The sequence below is a fragment of the Chlamydotis macqueenii genome, chromosome 3 (genome assembly GCF_036417535.1).
Source record: "Chlamydotis macqueenii isolate bChlMac1 chromosome 3, bChlMac1.mat, whole genome shotgun sequence".
Lineage (NCBI taxonomy): Eukaryota > Metazoa > Chordata > Aves > Otidiformes > Otididae > Chlamydotis > Chlamydotis macqueenii.
The window spans coordinates 44,916,168-44,938,108 of record NC_141558.1 but is presented as its reverse complement, the minus strand read 5'-3'; the positions used below and the strand labels follow the sequence as shown (position 1 = coordinate 44,938,108).

The following is a 21,941-nucleotide window of genomic DNA, read 5'->3' as shown; positions in this document are numbered from 1 at the left end:
TCCCCTTGTTTAATACTTGAAATGTGATTTTGTATATTATATTATATTATTATATTTTTGTATGTGATTTTGTTATAATATATATAATGATTATGCCTCTAATGTATCTTCGAAACACCTTAGTAAGGCATGGTTTCAAGCATATTTGAAAAGAGAAATTGATTTCACTGGGGGAGCTGACTTTAGTTTATCTTCACCAATATAAGTAACTGTGATCATGTGCCATTCACTCAGGCTTTGTATGGCACAAATGGTACTTCACCATCGAAACATGTATTCCCACATTGTGGCATTGCTGAGAAACATAAAGTTTGTAAAGTTCTTGGTGGTCTTTGAGGTAAACACATTATGCAAGTGTAAAAATTACCCTTCTATTGGTACTCAGGGAAGATATTGTGGCAGGTAAGTTTCTTCTGGGTAAACAACAGAACATTGCTTATCTTTAAATGAGATTATAAAAAAATCTGTCTCTGCATTTTATTTTCATTATTTTTTTTTCTATTTCTGGTAGCCTCCTGTACCCCCTGGTTTGGGCAAGCAAATTAAGCATTTATTACCCACTGCCTTCATTATATTTGAACAGCAGAACCCTGCTACTGTCAATTTGATGTTCCGATTATTTTAATAAGAGTTCTGTCTAACTTTTGCCTATTTGCAGCAGCATCACAGAACTCTTTTTTTTTTTTTTCTCTAGCATCACCTTAGTTCTGGAACAGAGCCTTAGTGCCAGTTGAGGATTCTCGCATGACAGGAATTAGTACTTCAAGATATATTTGTTGTATTCTGAGAAGGTAAAATTGCTGAAGTTGCTAAAGTTTTCTGGGTCATAAAATCTGACCCAGCCATCCTTTATGCAAGAAACTACCTTCTAGTCTCTTAATTTTAACAAGAGATTTCTTTTTCAATGTAATAAAGAATTTGCTATCAAGTGGCTGATAAACAAACTCTAAATCCATAAGAATGTATCTCAAAAAAAGTGGTTTTTATCTTCAGCACAAGTTTAACATAAAGAATTATGACAGCGTAAGGCTAGTACACATCACATTCTGCAAGGATTAATAGATGGACATCACCCCTGCATACTGTGCTTTTAAAAGAAAGATTTCCAAAGGCCAATCTGGGACTAAGTGTCTGTCAACCCCCAAGTGTTAGTAAACTTCCCTTGAAACTACCAGAAATCCAATGTCTGGTACACTCAAGAACATTGTAGCTCATAATCTGCATACAGAAGAGAAAAAAATGTGGAAACAGTATGTCTGAAGTGAACACAATGGCAATATGACTTTTTAAATGTATGAATGAACAGAAAGGAAAAAAGAAATCTTTGAGATTCTAAAAATTAGTTGAAGTCTCTAAAATAATAGAATGGAAGGAGACTGAGAAGGAAAAAAGGGGTTTTTATCCCTGGTGGAAAGCCTTTGTCTAGTTTAAATAAAAATACGAGAGACAGAGGGAATAGACACAGACAATGACTTGGAAAAAATTAATATAATTTAAACCGCATTTGCATTCAAACTTATGGGCATGAACATTTATACACAGGAAAAGAATTCGAAAATAGGGCATTAAAAAGTTAATGCGGTAGTTACCAACACTAAAAAGGACGACCACAAACCTCAGAGTCTGTAGATGAATGTACATGTAAAATGTAGCTACATCTTGAAAAAATAACCACATCAAATTCTCACCTTTCACTAAACAGATCTGATTCCACTCAATGGCTCTGCTTCCAAGTTGTGTCTTCTCTCTGTATTGAACACATTTTCTCATGCATACATTTAAATTTTGTTAGCACTAGAGTCAATTCTTTTAAGATAAAAAGAAGCTAGATTATCCCTCTAATTAACTAGAAAGTTACTTACTTTTCAGTAGCAAATGCTTTACTGATGGTAGAACACGGTAAAGGAAGAACCTTGGAATTTCAGCTTCCACTTTGTTTGCAGGTCTGCCATCTAGGGACGAACATTTTTAAGTGTGAATTAAAATTACATTATCTGCAGCTTACTAGGAGACAGTAACTAAAAGTCCTAATGAAAGTTACATGTAATACATGTCTCTGCACTGAGTTTTAATTTAAAAAATTAGTAATGCAGTGACTTTTGGCTGGCCCTCCTTGTGTGAATGAATTTAATCCCTAGGGAAATAATAGAGGGCATTGAGATAAGTTGCTATTTAATTAAAAAGGAAATGGTAGAGAAAATGCTGCAAGAGTTCAGTGTCAGCCAGAAGTACTCAATAATCTTCATCCCAGCAATGCAGGAAAACTGGTCCCCAAACCTGCAGTTTTGCTAACAAGCATTTTATGTAAACCTATTGACTTTGGTGGACCAGTTGGTGGGAAAATGGCTATGTTTTTGTGTGGAGGGGGAAGATGTGAACCAGACAACCCCAATTAGCTGCATTAGTCTGACTTTACATTTTTGAGGAAGAGTGTACTACAGAAGAGAAAAGGGAATCAAATACAATTTCAGTTTTCTGTAAGTACGGCTTTTGAGATTAACTTGATTTTTAATAAGGTAACTAATGACAAGTGGTAAAACAGCATTTCCTAAAACAGAGATTGCAAATAAATGTCACAACACTTATTATTTGCATTCTGAGTCTTCAGCTGGAGAAGGTATATTTGCAACTGAATATAGTCACCAGTAGAAAATTTTTGAAACTGCTACATACAGCTAGCCTATGCAGGTCAGAGATTTTATGTTACCAGATTTTACATGTTATGGTGTTGGAAGTTCTTAACTTAGCTAAAGAACAATCTAATGAGTTCAAGAATTATAACATGACCAAAAAATATAGCTAAAGCTATTGTACTACGCGATGCTGATAAGAAACAAGTTTTCTGAAAAGATTTTCAGGAGAAATAGGTTAATGTGGAACTTTTGGGGACTTATCGTGGGGCCAGCCAGATTTCATATTGTCCCTCAGAGACCTGAGGCAAAGTGTAAGAGTGTGTCAATAGTATTTCTAATGACATATGCTGGGGAGATGCAGATGATGTGAAGGAGTGAAAGACTGTTATACAGAAAGAGCCAGATAAAGAATAGAGGAGGAACTAGAGCAATAGAAATGTGGTAACATTTAATGGCACAAAGCAAAAAGCCATAGAATTTTTTTCTTGTTATTTTTTAATAAATGAGAAGCATTGCTGTCCGTTAGAAAACAACAGAGGAAAATCTTCTGGGATTGCTGTGAGCTGTCAATAGGCCAAAGCTGCATGAGAAGCACACACAGCTGTAACACATGTAAGGCTCTGCCTTTCCAGGGGAAAAAAGGAAATGCTAATGCCATTCTCCAGGCTCACAACAAGGCCTGAAATACAACTCTCACCAGCTGTTTCCAGGAAAGATAAGATATTCAGACTCGAATAAGAACAGAATTACGAGAACCAGAAGAATGGAGAACTATGAAAATTCATCTTTAAAAAAAAAACAACTCAGAGGTGTATGCTTGCTCTCTATAAATCAAGATCAAATACAGTAGAAAGGGTAAAGGACTGTTTAAACTAAAGGCCAAAACTGGTACAGGAGCAATTGAGTAGCTTCCAGTCAGGAGCTATTAAAGGCTGACAACTGGAAGGTTATTTTTACCTCCTAAAACAGTGATGTCCTCTGATAGCCTTCAGTAGGCTAGTGGAAGTAAAATCATTAGTTCTGAGATGAAATTACTCTGTTATGAGGAGGTCTTTTTTTATCTTGTTGTCTGTGACAGCCAATAAGTCAATTTTATGACAAGGGTTATCTCTTCCAATCTTAGGTGTCCTGCTTTTCCTAGATCTAGCAAAAAAAAAACCCAGTATGTTAAACAATGTATGCCCTACAACATATCTCAGCTGTTCTGTTCTTTATTCCTCACTGAGACTGGAAAGCTAAGTGTCTCTGCACTGAGACAGCATGCTGTCAGTTTACTCTGTTTTCTACGATTCTGGTTTAGATTTGTTTCAGAAATAAAAAGCAAGCTAATGTTAGAAATGTGGGACTTCCCATGATTGCATTTGGCACAGCAACAGATAGATGTCTCTAAGTGATGTTATCTGGCTTGACTGTGAGATTCAGTTAAACAGTAATATATTTTTGGACAAGAATATCTTGGATAGACTTCTGTAGCTGTGGCTAATCCATTGCTAAACATTAGATAATGTTGTTATCCAACAATAAATTAAATAGTTGAATTACTTGAAAGTATTCATTTCTAGATACATTTGAATGAGGGAAGGAATAGAGGCAGAGTTGTAGAACAGAAATTATTGCCATTTCTTTGTGCAGTTTTTCAGCGAATCTGAGCAAGGTTCACTCTCACAAGATTTTATAGGCCCTACCCAGTTGTACAGACGTAAGCAAATTTTTTCCAGCCTAACTTTGATTGCCTAAGCCAGTCTTTTGAGTCTCTCTATGGAAAGGCACTACTGAGCAAACCATGTATCATCTTTGTCATATACCTATCTAAGAGAAGATAAATTGCCCCTGGAGTTCTGTTTCTCTGCAGTGATTATAGGAGCCAAGATCACTTGGAAGCGTTAGAGGTCTAAATTTCAAACTGATAAAATTAGCTTAGAAGAACTTCAGCCTCAATTAAAAGGAGAAAGATAGTACCAGTCTTTCCTGATAAATATTGAAATGGTTTTTCAGCTACTAGGGGAAAATAACATGCACAGGAATGATCCAAGAGGGAGCACAGGACATGCTTACCAGCACAAAGGGGCTACAAGGTCTTGTTAAGCAGGTATAAGACTGCTGCTGTTGCACCTCCCCTTTTCATGGCCGAGGATCTAGGTAAACTCCAAGTGACAGCAGAAGGGAAGTGGACTATAGTTAACATCAGAGGTGGAAATTTTTAAAAGTTTTTTCCATGTCACGCTGGTTTGCTGGGAATGGTTAGATTTTGTAGGGGAGAACAGGCCTGGGCAGGAAGATGACTTTAAAGGTGGTGCCACCTGGCATTGCACACCTAGCCCATAAGGGATTCTGTTTTCACCTTTCCTATTTGAAGAAGGGTATGTGCTTGTGTTTTTAAATGTCTGATACCTATAAATCATCTTGACTTTGACCTGAAAGATCACTTCCGAACTAACACTTAAGCTTCTAGTTAATGAAGACTCTCTGTCCAGAAGGGTATAAATAAATTCTGATGACAGCAAATAACGCAGTCAGAGGGGATAAATGATGACTGATGACAACACATAATGCACTTGTCATGTTCCTTGAAGTTGTTACTGGAGTGACAGCCACTATACAGATTATCACATTGTGGTGTCTGCTGAACACTTCTTTTTTAATGGATTGGGATCATTCAAACCCATTTTTTAATGAGTTTATTCTGTAGAAGTAGAATTGAAGAGAAGGTAGGGCTAACCACGGATTTGACATATTAACAGATTTTGCCGAACAGCAATTGTGCTTTCTGCACATTTTTCATAGGGTGTTTCAGAGATGAAAATTAGCCTGGCATGGGTGGAAGGATGAATTGACCAGCTTGAGTCTGTGGCTTGAATCTGTGGCTTGAATCTGTGGCTTGAGAAACTGCTAAGAATCTTTCAAATCTGTGGTGAGAAGGTAGAAAACACTGAAAAGATGAAAAGAAAGAAGTTTGAAATTGAGACTATCACTATTATTTTCCTGGCCTTTTTTGCTTGTTTGTTTGTTTTTGTAAAGTGATATTTTTAGCAGGAGGCAAGCACCACTGTCAATAAAATGTAAGTAAGTTCTAAACTATAAAATGGGGCCAAAATTATTTGAGAGTATAAAGTTTACTGTATAAATTACCATGTAAATATTGTGGCTTTGAGCCATCACAGGAAACTATACAAACTGTATAGAAGAATAAATGTAAGAAAATGCATGTCTTGGCCTCTGGACACTGATCTGAAAAGGCATTGTTTTCTGAACCAGGGTGTAAAGCATGAGACAGTGGATATTACAACACTTCCCTTTACATAAACCATGAGGCAGCTGTTCAATGTATATTCTTTGTTGATTAAATTTAGCATAAACTGTGCAAGTTTAGAATTTGTGATTCTCATTCAGAGTCCAAAAGTAATTTCTAATTTAGTATGAGTTATCCCGTTAATGTGAAATAAAGCAGAAAAACACCATTTTACCTTTTTCATAAAATGGCATGTACAGGCAGTTTTCAGATGCTTTGAAACGTGTGTGTTTGAGCATAATGGTACCATTTGACGCCTTGCAGGAAACACAGTTTGGGGTTTTTCTTTTCCTGGAGTTTTTGCATCCTTCAGTGTTCACAAAGCTAAAGGCACTGGAGGAAGAAGATCACATATGCGTCATTCTCTTCACAAGCTCCAGTTGTTAGTGCCAGCAGATACACTTTATAGACGTCTGGCTTTGGTTTCAGTATTATAACCAGATGACAGGGAATCATACTTCATAATTTATTAAAAATGTTTGGAAAAAATACTTTTTTTCTGGTTCATTCTCTCTATCTTAAAGTTGTTTCTTCAGAAACATTTATTTCATAGCTTATAGCATGCAGTGAAGGCAGCATGAAAAATGTGAAATTTGGAACACTTTTCACATAGGTCCTTTTAGGAAATGATGGTCACAGAGTTGGACTTCTGAATGTGGTTTGTGAGTGGCCAGGTGGAGTTCTCCCAGTTGAAGGTTCTTCTGTGTCTTCCAGTAAGCATGACAAATAAACTAGTACTTTGCAGTAGACTGGGGAAAAAAAATGATTAGGAATACTGAGAGAGAGCCTAGATAAATAGCTTAGACTAGACATCTAATTTTAAAGTGAATTTAGTAAGATTATTTCTATATGGAGACTGTGGATAAGAACCTTTTTAAAAAAAAAAAGTCCTGTAATTTAAAACATTTTATAAATATCAGTGCTTTTCAAAGATGCTTTGTGCTTCTTTCCTTTATTTGTACAGAACAAGATCATTTAAAATCAGGAATTCTTTGAACTGTGTGCACAACATTCCTCCAAGCCTAAATTAGGGTGTATACTAAGATAAGGATTACATTTTGGTAAAGGAATCTAGAAAAGCACACATATCACACAAAAGCTATGCAATATAGACATCATAAAACCGGCAAAACCAAACTCTCAGTACCTAGATGAAGACTCTGCATATAGTGTTAACTCAGTTGTGTTCCCTATGTATGTATAAACTTCATGAGACCATCTTTACATATTTGATTGCTATTATTTTTTCCCAGAGATCATTGCTCTTTCAGCAGTTCCCTTTTTACCTTGAGCACTCAAGAACCTCCTGTCTGCATCTTTAAGTAAGATTCAGCACTCAATCAACTGCATTGCAGGAAGACTCTGATCTCTCTGCCTATTTATACTAGGCTAGTATTTCTAGATTTCATATGTCCATCAGACTTGTGTTTATATTTAACACTTAATGTAACGTGCTTACGTTAACAAATTAAATAGCCCATTCAACCTCACTGGAAAGTAAAATTATGAGCAATATATTTTTGCTGAGCCTGAAATATTTAGTTTTAAATATATTTTGGTTGACAAACTTTCCCTGACTCTAATATAGCGGTTCTGATGGTGCGCTTATTTGTATGCAGTTCATTTTTGAGGTCTGCTCTATCAACTGCTGGAAAACAATACAGTAACTATGTGAACTAATCATTTCCATGTCTTCCAATTTATTTCAGAATCCAGAAGAAAACTATTCCAGATATCTACACTTGCAATCTAGCTATAGCAGATTTGGTTCATGTCATTGACATGCCCTTTCTCATTCACCAATGGACACGTTGAGGCAAGTGGGTTTTTGGCAGCTCTCTTTGCTCCATCATTACCTCCCTGGACATATGCAGCCAGTTTACATGCAGTGCCATTATGACCACGATGAGTTTGGACAGGTACATAGTTTCACATTTTCATTCTGCACTTCAGGACAATAATATCTGATTGTGTTTATGCAAAGCTGTAGTAACTCAAGAATGAGAAATGCCATCAGTCATGGTTAATGATTTTTTGAAACTGCAGGAATTCCTTTCTTATGTTTGTGGAGGTGGTAGAAGTATTTTAAGTCTCACTATAGCATCATGCTATGAAGAAGGCCTGAAGTGATCCTCGTCACCACCAGTGTTACTGTTCTGGGGCTTATCTTTAGAGGTGTGGCTTCTAGTAAAGGCTTAATGTCACTAAAACTAGATTTATTTTAACTATTAAAAAATTACTTCCAAGCAGACTGTGGAAACCTACTGTATCTGTTATTTTTTAAAGCCTTTATTAAAATGCAGTAAGAGTACAAGAATTTTAGCTTTTATCATAACTACAGATTTCAAAACCAGCTTCTATATATTCTTGATCTTAAGGAAAAAGTAACTAAATTCAGGAAATAAAAGTCTAGAAAAGTCTACTTCAGACCAAAGAAGTCTTTGTTGATATGTCAGAGAAAGCACGAAGGAAAACAAAAAGACAAGCTTTCCTGCATAGCACAAGGCACTGGTCAATCATTAAGAAGACTTCAGGTTAAATAAACAGTCAATGGGAAGGACACTTGGTATTGAACTTGTACATTCAAGACAGTATGCTTTCATGGAAGTGGAATGTAGTCACTAAAGAGAGGGAGAGAAAATTGTCACAAAACAGAAAGCAGAAAGTAGAAAATTGAAAGTTATAAATAATTTTGAAGCCAATAAAATATGGCTATCATAAAGAGGCTACACTAATGCATGATATTAGAAATTTTATTTGGTTGACATGCAGTTAAAAAAGAGTCAATAAATTATCAATTCCTTTGAAGTTCAATTTTAAAAGCTCTGTTCTTATATTTGTGTATGAGTAATGTGACAAATGATGGTCTTTTCCTATATTCCTAAAGAATTTACACATAGTAGTATCTTTAATCTTGCTGTTTAGAGAAAAATGTTTATGCCAAAGACAGTAAGTATTAAGGCAGGAAAAAGATGTGACATCCTAATGAGGAAAGACAGAATACCAAAATCTCGTATAAAAAATAGTTTATGTCCCAAGTAAAGCCATGTCTTAAAATATTCATTTAGTTTTTTTCCAAATTACTGAGGGTAAGCCTGTTCTTTCTTTTGTATTTTAAGGCAAGTTTTTCCATCTCACATATACTTGCCTAGGGAAAGCTCTTCAAGTTACTTCTCTCTCATATGTTTTATCACTGCTAATACCAGTTATGAAGCTATAGCCAAGAGAGACAAAGTTTTTTTCAAATAACAAGCTTCCAAACTGTTTAGTGCTTGACAGTTTCAGTAAAGCACCTCTGATTCCATCTGGGAGCTTTCATTAGGTGAAAAAGATTAAACCAGCTATTTTGCAAAAAAATCATCAGAATTCATTACAGAATTCATTAGACTTTGTTTGACTGTAAAATCATCCCACATTCACAATAAAAGAATGAAACATAATTGCACCTTAGTAAATGCTATGGCACTTCTAAAGGAGGACAGGAGCAGGTCAGACCTGGGAAGACGCTTCCAGAAGAAGCCTGAGCTGAATAAAATTACTACCACATGCAAATTAATATCTGTCATATTGTTGGATAATGTTTTTATTCCCATAAATCCTCTGCTTCATTGTAGGAGTGAACTATGTCACGCAATGGTCCAACAGAGACTTTAGTATTTCAGCATTTCTTTTTGCAAATCAAATTTCTTCATAAGATCTTAAGAAGTGACAAAAACATCTGTTCTCTCCATGGACCTTTAGGGGTCAATTTATGAGGGGTACAATGTATAAAAGTTTGCTTTTCATTATTCACTTTAATATGAAACAAAAAAACTTTAAGGAAAGCTGCAAAAACTATGCAAGAGGAGTATGCATATTAAAATTTATGAGTAAGTTTCCTAAACTGACATCAAACACATTTTTTAACACAGATTGATGTTTATGCCACAGGCAGATATTACATAAATTAAACCTTGACAAAACTTTGGTAGCAGAACTTTTGCCTATTCGTTAAAAGAATATTTCGTAAGAAGCATCTCACAGCACCTGTTCTCTGTGGGATGAGATAGGATATAGACAGGCACACAAAGACAGCAATCCTCATATAATTTACCCCATGTATGTGAAGAGTAAATCTGACGGTTCCACAAAAATAACACTATGCAAATCTGGCCTAAGTGAAATCAGAACTGTGTACCCTGCAGACAGCATCTCCTCAAGCCCAAACATTTGTATACTCTTATGTTGCAGTCTCCGGTGAGACAGCAGGGACAGTGAGGTGGGTGAAAAAGGGGTTCCAGTATGATGTCCTACACTAACATTATTACTTGGAACATTCCAATAAGCCACTTGACTTAAATTGAAGATGAACATTGCAATTAGCAATGTTAATGACTTCTTTAAAATGGTAAAGGAACACTTTGGCCTTGGCATTTTTTAAAAAAAAGAGCCAGGACTTAGATGTTCAAAGTAACTGATGCAGATTCAAAAGTCACATCATTCCTTATTCCTTCATGGCAGCTGGTAAAGCCTATGATGGACTTTCCTTCTGTGATAGGAAGCTGTGAGGCCTGTCTCATTCCCTGTAGCATGAATCCACTGGAGCATGTCACAGGAAAATGCCACTGTTTGGGTCCCTTCTTACAGAGTACACCTGCTTCTGACTACTTCTTCTACAAACTTGGGTTATAAGAAAAAGTGTAATCCTCTTGATAGGGGTTTGGTTGCCTGTGATCCAAGGTGTACTTTGGTATGGCACAGCTATATAATCTTGTCATAGCCTCCTCAGAAATTTGCTAAATGCTAAGCAGTGCGAAAGTACCTAGAATAGAACCATGTGTCCTAAGAACGCTAAGGTAGATTGAAGCCAGAGACAAGATTGTTGAGGTGGAGACAGTTAGCAGCTCAAAGGTTCAAGAAGAGAAACACTGGCATGAAGAGGTATAAAATGCTAATGAAAATCAGGGCATCTGAAGATGTCCCTTCACTCCCATTGACAGCTGTCTAGCAATGGTGCCATAAAGGGGTGGTAAGAGTACTAACACTTAGCCTAGGAGTTTGCTAGTCCTAGCTGCCTGTTATCTGTTGTAACAGTCAATAAATAATTGCTTTTTGTTAATTTCCTGTTTGTGAAGTGTCTCTGTGGACAGGAAAAGTTCCCTGAGCAAGTTCCTGAAGTCTGAGAGTTACGTAGGGTACCATTCAATTTTGAGGGCTGCATAAACACTTATTTAGCCTATCCCCTTAAGGCTTCAAGAACATAAATAGAGAGGAGAAGCCGGGAAGATAAATCTGGAGTAAGTAGCTCTGTGACGGCTGAGAAGAAACAGGCAGGTGTTCCAAGTGTGTGCAGCAGCCAAGACTGATAGGCATAAGAAACTGTGCTCCTGGTTTGCCCATCGTTGTAATGTTGCTCTAAGAAGTATTTACTAAGGCAGTATCACTGCGGGGGTGGTGGGGTGTATCTCTATGAAAGTCATGGGCCTTCAGTTATTTAAAACCAGAACCACTTGACTTGGCATGGACTAAACCATTTACTCATTCTTCGCACTCCTTTTTCTGGCACTCCTTGCTTCACTTCCCGTGCAGCCACAAATACCCAAGACAGAGGAAAATTTTAAGTCTTTTAAAAGCGCAATCTCCTGAGCAGCCCTTCATTTGCCTTTGAGTGTAGTACACTTTGCTGCCTCTTGGGGCAATCCTAACAACAGTATATTTTAAGCCAATTCAGATAATGTATTGATAATTAATATTAATAATTATAATTAACATTATATATAATAGTAATAATAATACTTAACATAGATTAGGTTATTTGTACTTCCGTGGAAATGTTTAAAGCCAGGCTGGATGAGACTCTGAGCAACCTGATTTAGTCGGGTAAGTCCCTGCTCCTTGCAGGAGGGTTGGACTAGATGACCCTTGAAGGTCCCTTCCAACCCTAACCATTCTATGATTCTATGATTCTATATTGTGGCAATATGCAATATATAATAATAATGTTAGACCATAGGATGTCAAATATGGTGTGTTAAGATATGTCCAGAGGCGGGAAGAAAAAAAAGTGAGGAAAAATCCAGGCTCTAAGACTCATTTCCCCTCTTCTTGTTCTATAAGTGTGACCATGTTTATGGCTTTGCTAGAAATCAAACAAGTTGACATGCTGTTAGCTACACCATTAACTAGGAGCACATGATCCCATGAAACATTTTCTCTTTCGAAGTGTCACATTGGCTTTCACAATCGTACCATGTACTTTGGTGATGATTGGTCTCATAGATGTTCCTCCAGGCAGCCTTGTAACAGCAAGTTTGGCAGAAAGGCAGAAAGAAATGTGGTAATAGGCATGGGTAACAGGCACCACATACCTGGTGCTTTGTACTTTTTGAGAGCTCTGCAGGCTCCATCACTGCCTCCTTCTCCAGCTCTCTGTGTCAGAGATGCAGCTCAGACACTCCCGTTACTTTTTGTTTCAGGTAAGTATTCTTCAGACTTTTCCCAACGAAAGACTCCTTTATTACTGATAATTACTTTTTCTGATGAGGGCACATGTCTGCCTTTAAGTTCTACTTTCTGTTCGAAGCAGAAATTATCTCTTATTTTCAAAACAGCATGTTTTCCCAAATGCACCACTCATGTTTCATTCCACAAATTTATCATCGGACAATAGGCAAAATTGAAAATTACATCCAAACTGAAACAACCAATAGAAACCCACTGCTGCAAAAGAATGGAGACAAAAATTGCTTGATAAGTATTTAGGGTGAGATTAATTTATTATTGTCTGGGGAAAAGTAAGTCAGAATACCAGCAGGCAGTTTGAGTTCTATCAGGAAAAAGAATCATTTGCATTTACATTGAATTGAATTTCTGGTGGTGTTTTCAGTCTGTCCAGTCTAATGATTTCCTTTTTGTCTTTAAGTTCATTAAATTGCTTTTTTTTTCCTTTGCTCAGATGAATAGTAAAAACAAAAATTAGAAACCCAGGGAAATTATTCTTTATAGTGACACGTCAGTATATGAAAATGTCCAGCAGAATAACTAATCCAGAAAGTGTGAAAAGTCATCTTACAATATTTTTGGAAATACACATATATGCAGGCCAAATTTTAAGGCATCAGTGGTAACCTGCCATTTACTTTTGTGAGAATCCTATGAAAACTCAGCTGTATATGCAGGAAAACATTGTCCACACAGGAAAAGGAGACAGAATGAGCCAACACATAGGCAGTGACGGGCATCTCTGGAGCTGGAAGATGTGGATTCAGTACCCATCCCAGACAAGAGTGTTCTTTTGCACATGCCATTCCTTCCCTTAATGATCTTCAATGCCCACTAGCGCAGTTAGTTTTATTACAATATACATTAGTCTGATAACTGCTAGATGGCAGCTGCTCTCAAAAGGAGTTCCATTCACTGTTGATAAGTTTTGAGCTGCACTGGGCTCTGGTTCTTTGCACAAAGGCAATATCACCCTTTAAGCCCCATGTCACACGGTGCCTTAAGAGCCTCAGCCTTTTGCACTGCTAACAGCCCCTCTCTCTGAAGCTCTGTAGCTGGCTTTCTGCTGGCAGCTTGGCGCCTCGTCACCCAAGCCGCTGTGGTAGCCTTTCCCAGAGCCTCTGGGGCAGCACTTTCCCCTTGTTCCCACGCTGTGGATCTTGTGCTCTTACCCTCCCAGCCCTGCACCTGCAAACCCAACTGCGCTGTTACAGTGGGTTCTCATGGGAAGTGACTGCCACCAGCGTGAGAATCACCCCTTCTTCCCCTCCCTTTTCCTACTCTGTGGTCAAAGCTTCTGGTTGGCATTAGTAGACCCAAAAACATGCCTGCCCCAAACTTCACAGCAAGTTAGTACGCAGCCTCAGCAAAGCACGCTCTCAGTGATACCAGCAACACCATCAGCAGGAGCAACTGATAAGAAGTGAGTCCTGATGAAAATCATGTTGATACTGTGGAAAAAGCATTACAGGGGGAACCACATATGACACTGGAGAAGAGACCCAGAGAGGGATGCTTGTCTGGAGACCCCCCATTGCTTCTCTTCCCAGCTGGCCACTCGAGACAGCTCTCCCTTTCCACACTTTCTGCTTTCATGTTGATTTTTCCCTTAGAATAACTACACGCCATCAGCTACAGACCCTGCTAATAAATCTCCATGCCTGTGAACCTGTCTCGAAAACCTTTATGCAATACACATCACTTAATGAAAGAGCGAATAACCAATGTTTCTGTGGCTAGGTGCCTTGTGAGCTTAAGCAGATTGAGACAAAAGGGAGATGTCAGTGAAACCCTCCTGCTAAGGAGAAGCATATGAAAACATTAAGACGTTTTTGTAGGACCCAACTGTAGGCATCAGCTAAAGTTCAGTCTCTCATTAACGGCAGGCAACAGGCGTGCCTAAGAGGTGATTTACAGGGTGTATGGAGAGCACAGCACAGGATGGAATACCATGTCCTGTCACCTTCCTCGCAGCCAGGGAGAAGAAGGGGCCCTGGGGCAGCGCACTTCTTACTCCATGTCAGCTACTAATGTCACTCTTCTGTTCTTCTGCTACATGCACTATTTCTATACTACGCAATTTCATTTTCTCACAAATACTTTCTTTAATTCACTGTTTATTCACTGATATATTTTTTTTTTCTTTGTAATGTCCATTGCAACTTTCCTCAGTATTAATTCTTTGGAAACATCTCTGTTGCCAATTTTAAAAAGAGTTGTAGTATTGTTCCCTTACTTTGCATAGAGATGTTATTGTTGCTTGCACCGCTCAAAAAATGAAAGTAAGCTCAAAGCGTATATAGCACACTGTGCTTACATGGGGACTAAGAGGTCAAATTTTGTGTGAAACAGGAGTAATCACAAGTTTTAAGAACATGAGAAGCCTGTAAATTACTCCAATTACACTGATCCTGTAAGCAGTATCAGTGTCAGAAGTTATTTCCATGAGGCAGCTAGTGAAATAGGAGAAGTAGCTGTACCAAGAATGCTACAAAGCAGTTCTACCATTGCAAATGTAGAGGATTTCTGTTCTTTCTGTCACCATCATGAGGACTGAGAATAACTGCATGAAATTAGACACAGCTTTTTAAGATAGTCATATGCCAGAAGAGCCTTTTGTTGATTCTAGCAATAATGACCATTACTTTAAGCTTATTTAGTGAAAAGAACTTATTTGTTGCAAAACTTAAATAATGAAAGAAATCTATTTCATACTTATATTCAAGTAAGACTGAATATAATTTGTTATCATGTGAAATATGAATCTTTCCTGATCTTATGCAGTGGTTCCTGTTCTTCATTGGCCCAAGGGCAATAATACCAAGCAGCTGAGGTGCTAGAGGCACCTAGTTCTGACAGGCTGGTGAACCTGATCTGTGAAAAACAGAATACATGACCTTCAGCAACATCCCAAGGTCTTGCAGGTAACATGTTGCTGGCACTTACAGACAAGGATCCTCTGATTTGTATCAGGTATTTACACCATATAAAATACATAAGTATGGCTATGTATTTATACAGACACAGTAACACGGCAAAGGAATTACAGATTTTGAAACTACTGTCCAGTTAATGATATTTCCAGTTATTTACTGGTACTAGTACTGGAGTATTTAATCCACCATCTAAACTTGAGATTTCAGCCTGGCGAACACATTCTTCTGCAGTCTGTCACTTACTAAGCTTCTAGTCTCAGCTGAGCTGAAGAAAATTCACAACAATGTTCCTCTTTTTAGCAGAGTAAATGTAGATACGTGCCAGGGTATCTGAAAACAAAATGCAATGTTCAGTTTGCACACATTGTAATTGATGTTACAAATGCCTATCTGGCAGTACCTGGAGTACTGTGTCCAGTTCTGGAGCCCCCAACACAAGAAGGACATGGACCAGTTGGAGAAGGTCCAGAGGAGGGCCACGAAGATGATAAAAGGGCTGGAGCACCTCTCCTATGAGGACAGGCTGACAGAGTTGGGGCTGTTCAGCCTGGAGAAGAGGAGGCTCCGGGGAGACCTTATAGCGGCCTTCCAGTACCTCAAGGGGGCCTACAAGAAAGATGGGGAGAGGCTGTTCAGTAGGGCCTGTTGTGATAGGACAAGGAGTAAAGGTTTTAAAATAGAGGGAGGTAGATTTAGATTAGATATTAGGAAAAAATTTTTACAGTGCGAGTTATAGAACACTGGAACAGGTTGCCCAGAGAGGTGGTGGAAGCCCCAGCCAGGGGGGCTGGCGTTCAAGGCCAGGCTGGATGAGACTGTGAGCAACCTGATCTAGTTGGGGATGTCCCTGCTCCTTACGGGGGGGTTGGACTAGATGACCTTTGAAGGTCCCTTCCAACCCTAACCATTCTATGATTCTATGATTCTATGATTCATGTGATTTTAACCATCTAAGTCTAGAATGTCACCATCAAAATCTGTTCCTTTCTTTCTAATACTTTAATCAACCTAATACCTATCTACATCTGTTTTTCTTTCATAAAATATCGTTAAGAAGGAATTACATTATTCTGAAGACTTGTTCCTTGAAAGCTTTTATTGAGTTTTTTCTGCATTTTTCTCACTTTTTCTGTGAACATAAATGGTTCACTGATAGAGAGTAATTTCTAGCTAATTTCTAGAGGTATAGCTTGAGAGTGATAGAGAATTAGTGTCTTATGTTAACACCTATTTAATGGCCGTTCTTCAGAACACAACAAAAATACTAGTTGCTGGGAGGAAAAATGTCTTCCACAAGAATAATGTACTTTCTAAATCAGCTCTCTTAAATAGCTGAGCACAAGAACTGTGAGATTCTGTGTGTGGATGACAACCCTTTAGAATAAGGGTGGCTTACGCAGTACCTGAAACCACCTTAACATTCATATTACACTAGCTTGGACTGTTTTATTTTGTTGGGCTGTTCTTTTTTTCTGATCTACAAGCACTAAAATTCAGTGAAAATTTCACCAATATTTAAACATTTCTTAGGTTCATCCTTTCATCTTGTACAAGTTTTAAACACTCTGACATGAAGTCAACAGGATGGAATTTGGTAGATCGGAGACTATTGGCTAACAGTCAATCACTAAGAAGATTATTTATCAGTATTCTTTAAATTCCTAATCGCATGTCTTTCTCACAGCAGATAGTAAATCACTCACCTTCAGTTAATTTTGGAAAATTACAATTTAAAAATATTTCTGTGACTATGATTCAGAGTTTTCAACCTTTTTTAAAAGAAACTGAGTCAAGCTGACTGCCACAAGAGAGCTGTGTTTCACTGCTACTACCTAAAACTCCTCCAGCATTCTGCATAAAAATACATGTGTGATACATCATGTGTTAAGCTCTGAAGCAGTGGTCATGTTACTAGGTAGTTTGATCTCACCTGGAAATAAAAAGGTGTACAAAATGCAATCTACCCTACTCACTCCTGAAGAAAATAGAGAGAAAATAAACCTCCCTTTAACTTCCCCTTCTTTTTCTATGAGATATGAATTGTTACATTTAGTAGTCTGCTTTCAGCTCAAAGACTGCTCACTTTAATCCATTTTGATCTGATACACTGAAGTTCACCCCAACATTTTAAAAAATTTGAAGGTCATGAAAAAGAATTTTAATTTGTTTTACATCATAAGCTGCCACTAATTGAAGGTTACTTCTAATGTAGGAACGTCTTTCAGTTGTATCTTCAGTTATGTGGAGACTAAACCTTTAAATTACAACTATAACAGGCTTGAACACTCCTAGAGATAAAATATATCAGAAAGTTCTATTTTTTAAAAAATAACAGTCTTGTCTGCACTACATTATCTTCAGTCTTTTCCCAGAATCATCTTCATGTCAGTTTTTGTCTCTGCTTGCTTCTTGTATGCCCAAGTTTTTAAATTGTCTCCCACATGCCAATTTACTATTATGTATTAAAAAATCTTATCATATTAATTAAATAATGTTGTGACCAAAAACATGATCACTTATAACAACACTTGTTGAATGTTAAGAGAATTGCTTGAATAAAAACCATTCTGGCATGTTGTATTAGACAACTTGAAAAAAAATGTAGTTTCCTTGCCTTGCAATGGCTGTTCTTAGAATTTTTATTTAGTGGTCAACAATATTGACCTAAATATTTTATTATTTTTCTATTATATTGCTCTGTTATCTGCTTTTACAAGTACCTCACTCTTATCCAGCCATTTCGCCTTGAGAACAAGATCAAAGACAATTTGAGTCAATTTATGCTTATGGGTGGCATCACTTGTTCTGATATTCCCTGTGTGGGTCTACTCAAAAGTAATAATGTTCAGAGATAGTTTGGAAAGTTGCACTTTTGATCTAACCTCACCTGGTAATGTTCTCTGGTAAGCTTTCTAAGCTCAGGGGATCATGTCTTCAGTTGGTGTTGAGGATACCACCCAAAATGTCTTTGACATCCCTAACAGGCAGATGGATAGACGGATGGATGAATGGATGGATGGAATAGAACTAAAGGCTGAAGCTGAGCCTTGTATCATTCAAATTATTGCATCTTAGATTGTATTGGTAATATAGAGGCAGCCCCAGCATGATCAAGTTCAGCAAGACAGCTCCCACATAGCAAATCTAACAGTGAAGGATTTCTGTTTCTCCTTATCTTCTCTTACTGCATTTAAGTAACTGTTGTACACAAATGGGATCTCACCCCCTTTTCTGACCTGGCAGAATGTCATATTTGGAAGATACAGATCACAGAAGAGATTAAGCACTCCTCAAATGGCATATATGACTTTCTACTATCTCACAGCCACGCAGATTCCTGCCTATTTGTTGAATTCAAGCTAGCTTGTTGAGCAATGACTAGCAGGAACACAAAAGAAAATTTTTTTAAACCTAATGTAACAGAGAGAAAATTTTGGCTTACACTGGGTGTTTTTATATTAGCTTATTTGTTTGGATAATTAATGTAAGGTATTTTTTGGACTGAGTACCCCAATTGTCTCTAATTACAACACTTGAGTTCACATTATATGTAACAGTACAGAAGTTAAATATTTTTGTCAGGAAAGTTCAGTTAAGTTCACTGATGAAGACTTAAGGTATTAGTAAAAACAATCCCTGAAATTTGACTGATTATTTTCAAGAAATCAGACTAAATAGAAGAAAAACAAGTTTGAAAGGATTTCGGGAATTCACTCTAGTCCGTCCTCTCTCAGATGCCATTACCAACTGTCAGAGGCTTGTTTAATTCTGCCTTAGAGGTTTTAACATAGAAAAGTATGAACACAAGTAAAAGGACACTCTGATAGATAGACTAAAAACAATTAACTTCAATAACCAGAAAGTTTAACAAGTTATTAAACTCTCAGTCTGTAAAGTGATAAGTAAAATTCTATGTCTATTTGTCAGGGACAAATTATAATGAAACTATCTATTTTCCTTCTTTGATGGAAGTTATCCAGTTGATAAAGAACAACTAGAAACAAAGTAACAGGAATTGTAACAAAATACCAGCAAACCAACTAGGAAAAATGGTGTAAATTGCATCACGCTAATGATGGTTGAAAAAAACTATGCTCAAAAGATCGTCATCACTGATCTACTATCAGACTACCAAAATGTCATGGGACTAAGCAGACTGTGTCCTGCATAAATGCTTGCAAGAATTTTCACTAATTATATAGGTGCTAGAAAAATCACACATGCACAGAATTTTGGAAAGCTGAGAGGTATAATTTGTAGTTATCTTCTTGTAGTCAACAGTATTCCTAGAAGTGCTGAACACAGACTTTAATAGTTAAAAGTGCGTGCAATTCTAGGTACTTGCTGCTACCTAAAACAGACTCCATGCATCTGTAATCAAGAATTGCAAATCAGAGACCACTTTATGAAAAATGTAATTTATATTTTTTTTAATTTTATGAGATGGTCTTTGTGTAATCACCTGTTCATTGTTTTTGCATTTTGCTTTACAGGTATATGCTTTATCTTACTATAACAACTTTATTTTTTCCTTTACCACTGGTATTTATTTGCTATATTTTGATTTATGCTAGAGATGGGAGTTGTATCAGCAAAACAAGAAAGCAGAAATGTTAAGTATTATTCATACTTCTTCCTGCTTTAGATCCTCTGCTTATACTGTGAAGGTTTTATATGCAACAGGTCAAAAAGATTAGTCCTAAAACAACATTTAGGTGCTGCATCATGTAACTTTCAGTGCTTCAAACACTGCATTAGGTTCTCAGGAAAAAGACTAGAGATGGGATTCAGGGGAGGAAGCAAGATAACCCTGTTAGAAGGAAGCACTGAGCAGAAAGTTATGACTGAAATCCTCAGCTTATCTGAGGACAACAGGAAGGCATGACCCAACCCTGCACTTCTAGCTGCAGGAGGACACCTGCCCATCTGGGTCTCGTGGCTCCGAGCTTTCAGTTCAAGGATTAGGAAACCCTGGGAGGATCCGAGCACTAGGTCTGGTACCAGCCACCATGACCTGGGGGGCTGCAGGTCGAGTGCTCCCAGACTGCATTGCCCCTCCTGTGGGAATGGGGCTCCAGGCCCCACAAGGAGCCTCAGCCACCGTTTACAGCCTGGGGAAGCCTAGGCAGTAAAAGCAAATTGACATATCAAACACATGTGTGCTGGTTTTGTGTAGTGGATGTGGCTACAACATGAAATACAATTTCTCAGTTTCCCTGACAGCAGCTCCTAGTCAGCACGTTTTGGTTCTAGGACTAAGTGCTTTGAATTTCAGCTTCTAGGACATGGTTTAGTAAGCATGGTGGTGTTAGGTTGACGGTTGGACTTTATGATCTTGGAGGTCTTTTCCAACCTTAAAGAGTCTATGATTCTACCAATTTTCTGTTAAAAAGGAAATTTATCTCAATTTCAGTGTGATTTTTAACTCCTCAGGCAGGAGGATCACTTGCTTCTTTTCTCTAAGCTTCCTTTAAGCTCATAATAGTAATGTTTTAACTGAATATTTCTGGTCCAGTTGTTAGCACAAACTGTAGTCATAGATGAAAAGGAATGCAAAGCTATATAGCTCCCATGCTGAAAAAGAGTAAACATTTTTAACGAAAATAATTTTCAGTATTTCATCAAATATGTGTAAACAGTTCTCAGTGGCTCCTGTATGTGTGTGGCATAGGATCAAATTCAGCAGAAGAAACAATAATGTCCAAACAACAACAAAAAAATAAAGTTGCTGAGAGCTGGCCTTTGCTTGCACTGTAGGTGAATTTGGTCCTAAATAACTGCCATTCATCAGTACACTCAATCCATGACATCATTTTCCCATCTTGACTTTCCATGCTAGAGATCCTTCTTTGTTTTGCAGTTATACCACCAGTATCCCCAGGCAAAGAGTCATGAGGCTCATTAAGATGGTGCTTAATCTGCATGTTTGTGGTAAGCGCTGCCCCGTTCCACGTGATCCAGCTCATGAATCTTCAGGTTTCTCAGCCAACCCTGACCTTCTATGTGAGCTACTACATGTCCGTCTGCCTCAGCTATGCCAGCAGCAGCATTAATCCATTTCTCCACATCCTACTTAGCGGGAACTTTGAGAAGCATCTCTGGTGGTACACAAACATGGAAGTCAGGATGGCAGAATGGGATATCAACATCGTTGAAAACACTCTCAAGTCAAGTTTTGGAAAGGACAGTCTTCTCTCAAGAAAAATGCATTATCTATGTGTAGATTTTATCGCTTGCAACAGATGGGCCTGATTTCTCTTCCTTTGTGAACATGTAACTCAGAAGTGGCTTTGTTGCTGGAATTGCACCAGTGTCAAGCTGCTGTAAGAAGAGGATCTGTTCCACTGTTTGAAAGGTTAGAGCTCCTAGAGGGGGAATTCTCTGCAAAAATATTCTTCATTACTGTGCCATTGTTTTTTTTTAATGATTATTCGTACATAGACAAACCAAACGTACATAGACAAAGTGGATTTTAAAAAACTGTAGTAAGAAGATAGAATGACTGTGACAGGCTTTTGGGATTCAACACTGTGTGTGAAGTCATGAAAACTCTAAGTTATTGACCAAAAGAGACTTAGTTACTGATGACTCAGAAGGCGGTAA

At 37.7% G+C, this 21,941-nt stretch overlaps 1 protein-coding gene across 1 annotated transcript; it reads left to right on the top strand.

Annotated features, from left to right (window-relative positions):
* Nucleotides 1-271: 271 nt before the first annotated feature.
* On the top strand, nucleotides 272-21,590 carry MCHR2 (melanin concentrating hormone receptor 2). The gene is given in 8 exon segments (XM_086744590.1): nucleotides 272-402; nucleotides 7,632-7,845; nucleotides 18,059-18,084; nucleotides 18,086-18,241; nucleotides 19,832-19,899; nucleotides 19,902-19,950; nucleotides 21,199-21,249; nucleotides 21,251-21,590. Coding segments are annotated over 8 exon segments (1,035 nt in total).
* Nucleotides 21,591-21,941: the final 351 nt, after the last annotated feature.